We start from the raw sequence: 12,047 nt of genomic DNA on the forward strand, positions 1-12,047 counted from the left end.
GTACACTTATACTATGGGACATCATTCAGCAATAAAAAGAACAAGCTAACAAGGCACAAAAAGAACATTAAAGGCATATTGCTAAGTGAAAAGAAGCCAGTACCAAAGGATATATATTTAGGATTCCAATTATATGACACGCTGGAAAAGGCAAAACTATAGAGATAGTAAAATGATCTATGGTTGCCAAGGTTTTGGGATTCAGGATGAATTGGTGAATGACAAACTATTCGTTATATCATAATGGTGGATGCAAAACGTGAATCTGTCAAAGCCCATAAAACTTCATAGTACAAATGATGAACCTTCATGTATGCAAATTTAAAAGAAACATTTAGATCAAGGAATTGAATGAAGGCTGTGACAGGAGATTCTTTTCTTTTTTTCCATTGGAGTTCAATTTGCCAACATATAGCATAACACCCAGTGCTGATCCTGCCAAGTGCCCCCCTCAGTGCCCATCACCCAGTCACCCCAACCCCCCGCCCACCTCCCTTTCCACTACCGCCTTGTTCAATTCCCAGAGTTAGGTGTCTCTCGTGTGACAGGAGATTAACTGCATTACAAATATAAGAAACAAAGTCACTGAAGCAGATCTGATCACACTGAAGGTGCTGATCTAAGTAATTCTAGAAATGAATGCGGTCTGTAAGACTAAGTAAGGCAAAAGGAACTGCACATAAGCATCAGGCTGTTTTTCATGGGATACAGATTAACAATTCTGTATACCAAAATTGAACAATTAAGTAATAGATGCCAGAAGATGAGAACAATGGCCAAAGTTAGAATAATTCAAACAAAATAAAGTAGCTTTAGGAGCGCCTGGGTGGCTCATCGGTTAAGCATCTGCCTTCAGTTCAAGTCATGCTCTCAGGGTCCTGGGATTGGGCCCCACATCGGGCTCCCTGCTCAGTCTGCTTATCCATCTCCCTCTGCCCTTCCCCCTGCTAGTGCACTCTCTCTCTCTAATAAATAAAAATCTGGGGAAAAAAATAAAGTAGCATTAGATAATAATCCAAAATATAAAATAAGTATTCATGGATCCACACTGCTATAAATAAATGACTGAATAAATTAGTACATGGGAGAAAATAAATCTTCCATGAAGAAAAATTCTAAATAATTTATATAGATATCCCACCCTCGAGGAGCAATAGGACTCACTACTTCTTAAGTATAATCTATGCATGACTTTCTTCTAAAGTGTACATTATGGAAAGGGGAAAAAAAGAGTTAACTTTACAGTGGAGAAACCCGACAAATACTACCTCAGTCAGGTCAAGACCAACAACAATGATAAATCATATTGATAGTATGTGCCTTGATATAATGTCATGAAAGTATCACTTTGCCTGTGGTTTTCCTCCCCATAACCCTTAACCTCAGTCCTAAAACAAAAACATCAAATTCCAATAGTGGAGTATCCTACAAAATAGTGACGAGTACTGCTCAAAATGGTTAATGTCATCAAAAGCAAGCGAACTCAGAGAAACTGCCACTGACAAGGGGAGACTAAGAAAACATGATGACTAAATGTAACGTGGTATCCTTAATGGGATCTTGGGATCTTGGTATCCTTAATGGGATCTTGGGGGAAAAAAAGAAACTACATTAAATAAGAACTAAAGAAATCTAAATAAACTACAGATATTAGTTAATAATAATGCGACAACACTGGGTAATTAAGTAATAAAGGGAGAAGCTGGTGTGGCATATATGGAAACTTTGTATCTTCTTGATTTTTCTGAAGATCTAAAACTATAAAAAATAAAGTCTATTTAAAAAAACAAAACTTAACAGTGATAATCCTCTTATACTGGAAATATGGGTAGTTTATGCTTTTTGTCTTTAGTTCTCTGTGCTACACACATTTTCTAGAACAAGCTCTAGGCTGCTCTAAAAAGTGTAGTAAAAGTGTTTTTTTTTTTTTTCAACTTGTTTAAATAAACACTGAAACTGTCATTATAAATTTTAAAAGCAGATATTTATTGAATAATTACAATTTGCTATGAATTGTATGCTAAGAATTTTAGCAATACTGTGTAGTGAACAGTGTTACTGCTTTTTAAAATGTGAGGAAATAAAGCATTAGAATGTTTAAGTCCTGTAACCAATAGGTGGCAGGTAAAATGACCCCAAAACACCTTTTTATTTCTATATAATATAGCTTCCCCAGAATTATTTGTTCAGTACTTCATAAACTAATGCTAGTATATATATTATCTTAAAGTACTTCATAATAGTGCTATAGAGTGAATTATAAAGAGACATATTTGAATGAAACTGTGTCACAAGAAAATATGTGACAGGCATCACTGCAGTGCTAACTCCACCAAAAAAAAAAAAACAAAATCTCCATCAGATAACAATACAAGCTGCACTGCTACGAAAGAAACACCAAGAAACACCAGCTGCCAAACTTACATCTAGTAACTTTTAAGTATTACAGAGATCTTGTTTTACCAGAAGGTATCATGAATCATACCTTATCCCTAAATAATAAAGCAGTTCTTTCAAAATGTGTCAAGTCAAAAACCAAAAATTGAATATTCTCCTCACATTACTTTGGAAGTTCAAAGAGACTGAGACTGACTTCTTGCCTTCATCAAGGCTTACCACCCCACTGCTCAAGTTATTTCAATATGTGACAAAATTGATAAACAGAATGAATAGCCTACATCTGTGCTTTTTATGATGCCATTTCATGATTCTTTAATTCATAGGGTGACTCAACTGAGGCTGGTCTATTTTTAGGTAAATTGATCTGTATCATGAAAATAAGCCAAGAGCAGAGTGGGGCCTGAACAAGGAAAACCCAAAACCTGCCCAAAGAGTTACATTAAAACATTAGTACAAAGGGGAATTTGTGGGGGATTGGAGGAATGATAAAATTACTCTGTATTTTGGTTTTGGTGGGAATTGCGTGATTATCTACCTGTGATGAAATTCATGGAGAACTGTAAATCACGAGACTGAATTTCACTGTCTAGAAGGTAAAATTAAATTTAAAAAGAAAAAAATCAAGCAAAAATTATAAAGGAATAAATCTTTCTTTTTTTAAAGATTTTATTTATTCATGAGAGAGAGAGAGGCAGAGACATAAGCAGAGGGAGAAGCAGACTCCCCACAAGGAGCCTGACATAGTACTTGATCCCAGATCCTGGGATCACACCCTGAGCCAAAGGCAGACGCTCAACAACTGAGTCATCCAGGCAACTCAAGGAATAAATCTTCAAGGAATAAATCTTCTAATCCTTTAAAACAAAAAAACCAACTAAGGAACCCAAGGAAGCTTAGGGACATCTGAACTAATCCACAGCATGAATCTCCTGATAGAAATGCACTGAGAATTCGGTATTACATCTAGGAATTTGATACCACTTCTAGTCCTGCTAAAAGGGTTTACCCTAAATCTAATAATCAGGAAATATCAAACAAGCCCAAATTGAGGTCATTCTACAAAATAACTGGCTTGTACTCTTCAAAAATGCCAACTACATTGAACATAAAAAACTCAAGAACAGGTCCAGATGAAAGAAGTCTAAAGAGATGAGAACTCAGTGCAATGCACAATCCTAGATTTAAAAAAAAAAAAATTTATTTCAGAAAGTGAGCAAGCCAGAGACAAAGAATGCTCCAGAGACCACATATGTGCATGCATTAGCAGGGCGAGAAGGAAGAGACTCCCCCCTGAGCAGGGAACTCAATGCAGCCTGACCTGAGCCACCCAGATGCCCTAGATTTATTTTTTCTATAAAAGACTTTATAGTTGGGACGACTGACAAAATTTCAAAATGGACCATTGATTAAATACCAGTATTATGGGATGCCTGGGTGGCTCAATGGTTGAGTATCTGCCTTTGGCTCAGGTCGTAATCCCAGAATCCTGGGATCAGGTCCTATAACAGGTTCCCCACAGGCAGCCTGCTTCTCCCTCTGCCTGTCTCTGACTCTCTCATGAATAAATAAATAAAATCTTTAAAAATAAAAATACGTGTATTATGTCAACATTAATTTTATGATTTTGATCACTGCACTATGGTTATGTAAGAAAACTCTTGGGTGGGGGGAGGACAGAAATATTTGGGGGGCTACTTTTAAATGGTTCAAGAAAAATAAAAGCAAATGAGAGTGCCTGCATTTGATAAATCCAAGGATTTGAACTCTATCCAGGAATTCTCTGTACTATTCTTTCAACTTAGTCTGATATTATATCAAAATTAAATTATTAAAAAAAAGTAACATCCCTTGGGCTAAAAATAACAGATCAAGTAACCTAAAGGACAGAATCAATATGAACACATTCACTAAAATAGTCTAGGGAAAGCTCTGGCACTTGCTCAGTATTGACTATAGAGGAATGTCTAGTCCTGGCACTCAGCCTGGAGTTCTAAATTCTATTATGGCAAGGATTAGCTTGATGCTGTTGAAATATCTAAATTATACAAGCAACTCTCTCCCTCAACTGTTTGTTCACAGAATAACTTTTGCCTATAAAACACCTTCAAGTGAAGACTGACTACAAAAGAAGCTAACTGATCATATTGACTTAGAAAGTACTCCTATTTATAAACTAGATTATAAATCAGCTTCTTGAGAATTCGATTAATACCAGCCTTCCCAAATTGTATCAACTCTGGGACATCAACAAGAGTATTTGGGAACCTACAGCCTGGGAACTATACTCTAAAAAGCTAATAAGGGGATCCCTGTGTGGCTCAGTGGTTGAGCGTCTGCCTTTGGCTCAGGGCGTGTCATCGAGTTGAGTCCCACATTGTGCTCCCCACAGGGAGCCTGCTTCTCCCTCTGCCTATGTCTCTGCCTGTCCTCTGTGTCTCTTATGAATAAATAAATAAAAACATAATAAATAAATAAATAAATACATGCATGCATGAATGTAGGTTTATCAAGGCTATGTTCCTCTGAGAACTCTTGGCTTATTAGCTTTTTCTTTTTTTTTTTTAAAGATTTTATTTATTTATTCATGAGAGACACAGACACAGAGAGAGAGAGAGAGAGAGAGAGAGAGGCAGAGACACAGGCAAAGGGAGAAGCAGGCTCCATGCAAGGAGCCCGACGCGGGACTCAATCCTGGGTCTCCAGGATCATGCCCTGGGCTGAAGGCAGGCGCTAAACCACTGAGCCACCCAGGGATCCCCTATTAGCTTTTTCTATTAGCTACATTCCTTTACTTTGTCACAGCTCTGTTTCAACAAACAGGTTTCACTACTCATAAAGATGACATCAAAAAGGGTAAGACTAAATTTGGCAGAAAACTATTTTTCACTGAGAAAATCGTATGACAAGTACTTAAATAATTCCACCTAGAACAACTGCATAAGATAACGTTGTCATTTAAATGACACTAATACAATCACTCCAAGGACACACAAGAAAGGGGAGAATATTTTTATTTTCATGCTTTTTAAAGTCTTGACATAGAAGAAGAGGTAAACACAAACCACAAGTGAAAATTTTAACTAAATATGCAGACAGAGCAGGAGTCACTATAGAAAGTTCAGGTCTTTGTAACTTCAGAATTGGGGATTCTAATCTTAAAAAAAGGAAATGCTCCATTCAGCACTTAGTTTCCTTATGTAGGGGTATATCTAGAATTTATGAATTAGCTTATAGTTCTGACATATTTATTAAGTCTGACTTTACTACAGAAATAGGATCTTAATACTTCACTCTCAAAACACTTTAAAACTCAAGCTAATGCTTTTCTTTCAAGGATGTGGAAGGTGTTCCTCATTCAAGTCTGATTCATGGTTTTATAAAGCATAAAGATCATTTTTATTATTTCATTATCTATATATGCAAGATTCTAATTTTTTTTTATGGCGATGTATTCAATGACAGAAACTTAAAGATAATTCCTTCTCAATTTATAAACCAAAATTTTAAAAGCAAAAATGCTTGAAGTGACAGGAAGACATTTTTATGCACAAGCAAGCTACTGCTCTAAGGTGCTGGCATGAACAAAAATAACAGAAGTACAAATTATTTAACCTTTAAATAGCCTATATTTGCTACAAATCCATAAATACTTTAAATATATTTCCTTCTGCAATAAAATTTAAGATAATCCCTAATTTAACAGCTTTTGAAGGTGTTACTATTATGGATACAATAGGTTAACTTCCCCCAAATGTCCAGTAATAAATTGAACACCAACTTACCTACTCCAACAACATAAAGATGATCTAATGTGGATCAAAGTAACAAATTCATATAAAAAATGATCCTTCATATGCTCTTCTACTAAAGCAATCAATGTAAAATGATGTAAAAGCTTGTTTTATAATTGAAGAGTTAGGTAATTTCCAAAGTATCACAACTTTTGAGATTTGATTTCAAATACAGTGCTACAGTATGCAAAAATACTAGGGTCTCTTAAAAAGGCAAACTTAAAAAACTCCACACATAAAATGACCTAAGTATCATTAATAATTACATTTTCCATAATCTTTTATCCAAAACTTCAAAGCTATCAATCTCTTTCAGTGCTCTGAGTGAGCAATCAAAATAGTCCTATTTATTCAAGATTAAAACTAAATTTCTCCTTCTCAATACGGAAGCATAGATGGAATAGACAATAAAAGTTATTTTTGTCCAACATCCTGAGCCTACAGATATGGAAATCATCTATAGTACAATCTCATTGTGTCATCATCGATTCACCTTCTTCCCCGGTAGCATCTTGGGAAATGTGGAGGTCTTCAAGCATTTCAGCAAGACTAATTCGAGGTGCTCCTTCATCATCTGTGTCACTTTCCACAGGAATGGTTGAATCTAAAAAAAAAAAAAAAAATACAAGGAGGATTTCAAATACAAACATGGAAATATGCAAAATGCCTGCCCCCACCATCATTACTATTATTTAACTATATTGTATCTGCAGTTCTTTTATCACACCTAGAGCAGGCATTTATACTAAATGAATGAATGATATAAATGTATGAATAATTATCCATTACTATAGGGATCAGAAATTTGAGGGATCATAGTAGGTTACAAATGATATCAAATATGGTAAAACAACATTAGTAAATCTTACTGTTCTGCAACAGTATTTTTATTTTTTATAAATGTTTAGTCAAGTTTTAAAAATACACAGAAGTCACTTATGGAATTTAAGATACCAAAAATAAAGATACTTATATTGGGGCAATATATCTACACAAAAGCAAAAGATATAACCTAAATCAAACATTCCTAAAACACTAACCTCTATAAATGTTAACATTTTTTCTAATTGCCTCATCTTCTTCAAGATCTTCAAGGAAATCTTGGTATTGCCTATGGAAGGATAAAGAAACATTTAAATATTTCATCTTTACCAACAAAGTATGAAGTTATGTGTCCTTCATTTTCAGCACTATAAGATAAATGTGTTCCAAGTATTAGTATCTTTAAAAATAATATCTGAAGGTCACATATGAATGGTTAATGAAATACTCTGACACATTAAAAAAAATTTTTTTTCAAGATTAGACGATTAAAATAAACACACTGAATATAATGTGATATTAAATATAAGACAGTGAGAAAATATCCTGCTACTTTACCATCCCTCCCCTAAAGTCTTATGGCCAAGTTAAAATACATATACTTTTAAGACTACACATGAAATAAATATGCACTTGCAATATCTAATCAATTTAACATATATTTATGAAAAATTATTTTAAATTACATTAGGAGATTATATTTTGGAAATACTGCTATCGCCCACTCAAATTTCACGACTCAATTTTATTTTAAAACCTTCATTTTCTTAGATATCAGCGTCTTCACCTTCATTATGGCCACTTTTGATCCAATATACTTTTCTAAAACACATCTTCATTTCTCCTTAAATTGTTTGAAAAGAGTGTATTTGAGGGATCCCTGGGTGGCGCAGCGGTTTAGTGCCTGCCTTTGGCCCAGGGCGCGATCCTGGAGACCAGGGATCGAATCCCATGTCAGGCTCCCGGTGCATGGAGCCTGCTTCTCCCTCTGCCTATGTCTCTGCCTCTCAATCTCTCTCTCTGTGTGACTATCATATATATAAAAAATTAAAAAAAAAAAGAGTGTATTTGATATCAATAGGCTAGTTTCTTTTTATTCCAAGTCACAAGTACTCACTTGCTCTTTGTGATATCCACAAGGTACTTACTTATTTTAGCTTTTCAAATGTATTGTTTACAATAACGCTACAATTCTCAGGCTAAAACCCAGGAAATAATAATTCAATCTGTTAAATATCATTATATCCTCACTAACAATTAACAATTGTTCAATTAACACAGTATCCTCTTATGCTGATTCAATTAACACCATATGAATACAAAAGTAATACTGAATGCAACAATCTGGTGATGATTAAATGTAAAAAGTATACAGATTTATTTTTATTATAAGGATTTCACCTGAGACAATATATAAGGTTTAAAGAAAAGTAGGACCTTTCATCATCTGTATCCATGTTTTCTTTATCTCTTGCAAGCTCTTTTAGTTTCCAGTTTCTACGACGCTGACGTTTTGTACGGTCATAGTTCTTCTTGATTAATACCTAAAAGTAATAGAAATATTTGCAAAGTTACAAAAAAATGGTGACTAAGTAATGGGGCCTCTTAACCAACTGAGGCAGCTGTTTAACCAACTGAGCCACCCAGGAACCCCTCTGTGTCTTTGTTTTATATCAAAGTTCAAATTTCACCTACCATTCACATAATCATCCTGAAATATTACAGGCAGACATTTTCCCCTCCCTTTTATTACTACTAATAGGCACTCATAGAACTATATATATCTTTTACAAATATATGTTCTAGGACAGTTTAAGAAATTGTGGAATAAATGAAAATAATTTTACACAATACAAAATCTTGAATGACTGTCCTGATCTCCTCTACTGACCCTGTTAGACTTTTATCTAAGTTATACTTCTGGGTGCCTAGGTGGCTTGGTCGGTTAAGTGTCTGCCTTCAGCTCAGGTCATGATCCCAAGGTCCTGGGATCAAATCCTGTATCCAGCTCCCTGCTCAACAAGGAGTCTATTTCTCCCTCTGCAGGTTATTTCTTTCTTACACACATTCCCTCTCAAGTAAATAAAATCTTTTTAAAAAATTATGTTTCTATATCCTAATTTATTAATAAAAACACAACTGGGTGGTAAGAAGGCGAGTCCTTCTTATACCATGACTTTTTTTGCCCACATCTAAAGAGATTAGTGAAGATTAAACAATCCAGGAATTAAGGTCTTTCACATTTCACATTCATTTTTGCTTATAAAAAACTCATGTTAGAATTTAACAGGCTTTTCCACAAACAAACATTCTTTCTCTAAAACTCAACACTGTAAAGACTATTTTCAACTGCAATTATATTCAAACCTGAAAAATCTAAGTTTTCATTCTAAAATGCTTAAACTGAGCAATATGTGAAATAAGCTGAGCCTAAAAGAATGAAGCTAAATTAAGTTCTAATGGTCATCGTTTTTAGCTGCAAATTTATTTTTGCTCTACAGATGGTATCAAGCATTTTGACAGAGAAGGGAACTTTAATTATTAAGAGCAACAAAAACCTCAAATCATGGATTTTCCCTACAAAGACACATGATTAAATGTGAAGGCTTGCCCTATTATACCTTAGCTGAAATTTCAAAAGAATCTCCAAACTGATTTGTTATTTTCATAAATGTGAACTCACACATCTTACCCATAAAAGTTATTATATCAATTCTCTTTATAACACAGGTTAAAAGGAAAAACTCTGAAGGCTTACCACATCTGGGACTCTATCTGAGTTCATTTTGTTGACATGCTCATCATTTAAATTACAGTTGGCCAAATCAAACCTGAAATAAAAATAAACACTCAATGACATAAACATTTATTCTTTCCACATTACTTTTTATTTAATATATGTTCACCTGAAAGTTCTAAGATTAACATTTATATTTCCCACATTAAAATTTTTGCAATTTACTGTACAATAACATGCCTCTACAGATCATATCTGAGTTTCATAGTTTCACTGTCCATCTTACCGTATACTTGTAAAAGAAATGAAACAAACATATATCCTTAGAATTCAGTTCCATTTAGTTAAAAAAAAAACTCACTCTTTAGTAAAAAAAGATTGCATAAGAGCAAAAGTAATGCTTAAGGCATGCTCATAAACTCTGTATTAGAATAGACTGCCCTATGCCTGAAAAGAACTGTTACATTTCTGGCTTCCATATTTTAAAAGTGAAATACCTGAGCAATAGAATATGCAAAATAAAAAACTACCCACTTCCCCAAAAAGCTACAAATATGATCTAACTATATACACGTCTCAGTTACTCAAAATCTTAGATTAAATGATTCTTTAAAATGATGGTCAAAATGGAGTAACTATGGGCTTTTGTCTAATCTAGTTTAGTATTCAATAAAGTGAACTGTAATGCTCCTAAGAACTCTTAAATTCTTTATGGAATACACATGGTTAGCAGTTTAGTCTGCTGGCTCCTAAAGAAAATTTGCAATGATAGTTGCCAGTTTAAAACACTGTAAAATAATACAAACCCCAACACCAGGTCTCCAGGATTTAGAAGATGTCCCAAATGAGTGCGACAAAAATACTGTTTATCTGTATTCATTTCAGATGTTTTCTGTACCCAGACTTCCCCGAGGATATGCTTGACAAGAAAGAAAATGCACTCTTCAATAATCCAAGCATAACTCAAATGTATCTCACAGAAATTATATACAATGTTGATTTCGGTTTTCTAATTTTATTTTATTCATTCATTCATTCATTCATTCATTCACGAGAGAGACACAGAGAAAGGCAGAGACACAGGCCGAGGGAGAAGCAGGCTCCCTGTGAGGAGCCTGATGTGGGACTCGATTCCAGGACCCTGGCACCACACCCTGAGCCAAAGGCAGACAGACACTCAACTGCTGAGCCACCCAGGCGACCCACTAATTTTTACTTCAAAGATAGCAACTGTTTTAATTTTACAGCTCTCTGAAACACTATAAAAATTAACAAATTACTAGAGAGTAATAAAATAAGGAATACATAAAATAAATATCTTTATTAAGATTTTATTTAAGACTGTATAAAACATAAACACTATCATCTAAATACAGATATATATAGAATGTACAAAACACAGGGAGATGGGTAATATAGACTGAGCAAAAATAACTGAAAGATCTTAACTCTAGAAAATATAACAACCCCTTGTTTTACACATAAGGTTCAAAAAACCAAGGTTGAGACAAAGCAATCTAGCAATCCCAGTGGCACTACTACTACTAGAAAACCCAAATTTTTATAAAATTAATTTTTTGGATGTCTATTATGTGAAGTATAATCTTTTTTGTCCTTAATATCTGTTGCAGAAACAATATCCCAAGTTTGAAATTATTTTTTTTAAGTAGGTTCAATGCACGGTCTGAACTCCCAACCCGGAGATCAAAACCCTAAGCTGAGATCAAGTGTCAGATGCTTAACTAATTGAGCCACCACCCAGGTGCCCCCTAAGTTTGAAATTTTAATTTGGAAAATCATTAAAGTCTCTTTCCAACATAGGATTTTACAAGCAACTGTAATTGACATTTCAAATTTCCAGGCTAAATTAAATGCAGCACTTGCCAATACTTTTTAGTAACAAAAACAGACCTACAAAATGGGATCAAGAGCAAAATACTAAGAGTTATAGATTGAGGAATTAACAAATCTCAAAGAGGTGAAAAGAAGAGATAGAGAGAGAAACTGAAATAAATGATAGTTCCCAGATTTAGGAAAGAAAAAAGGAAAATAGGTGAATTACTAGTTTCTTCAAAACTAAACATCTTACCAAATGATACAATAAACATGCTCCTCGGTATTTACTTACCCAAAGGAGTTGAAAACTTAGGTCTCCACAAAAGCTAAAAACACAAGGATGTTTATAGCAAGTCTATACATAATTGCCAAAACTTTGAGGCAATTATATTTGTCCTTTACTAGGTGAATGGGCAAACTGCAGTAAATCCACACAATGAAATGTTACTTGGCATTTAAAG

General features: G+C 34.3%; 1 protein-coding gene across 2 annotated transcripts in view; it reads right to left on the reverse strand.

Moving 5' to 3' along the window:
• Nucleotides 1-12,047, reverse strand: part of NMD3 (NMD3 ribosome export adaptor) — a 56,685-nt gene that overhangs the window by 18,864 nt on the left and 25,774 nt on the right. The window contains exons 12-16 of one of the 2 annotated variants that reach the window (XM_041731678.1): nucleotides 10,557-10,669; nucleotides 9,772-9,844; nucleotides 8,451-8,557; nucleotides 7,232-7,302; nucleotides 6,685-6,795 (exon numbers count right to left, since the gene is read on the reverse strand). In XM_041731678.1, coding sequence (XP_041587612.1) covers nucleotides 6,685-6,795; nucleotides 7,232-7,302; nucleotides 8,451-8,557; nucleotides 9,772-9,844; nucleotides 10,557-10,669 — 475 coding nt within the window. Of the gene's footprint in view, nucleotides 1-5,394; nucleotides 6,796-7,231; nucleotides 7,303-8,450; nucleotides 8,558-9,771; nucleotides 9,845-10,556; nucleotides 10,670-12,047 lie in introns of those variants that run through there. The other variant, XM_041731677.1, reaches the window with a different exon arrangement.

The sequence above is a fragment of the Vulpes lagopus genome, chromosome 17, assembly GCF_018345385.1.
Source record: "Vulpes lagopus strain Blue_001 chromosome 17, ASM1834538v1, whole genome shotgun sequence".
NCBI classification, from domain to species: Eukaryota; Metazoa; Chordata; class Mammalia; order Carnivora; family Canidae; genus Vulpes; species Vulpes lagopus.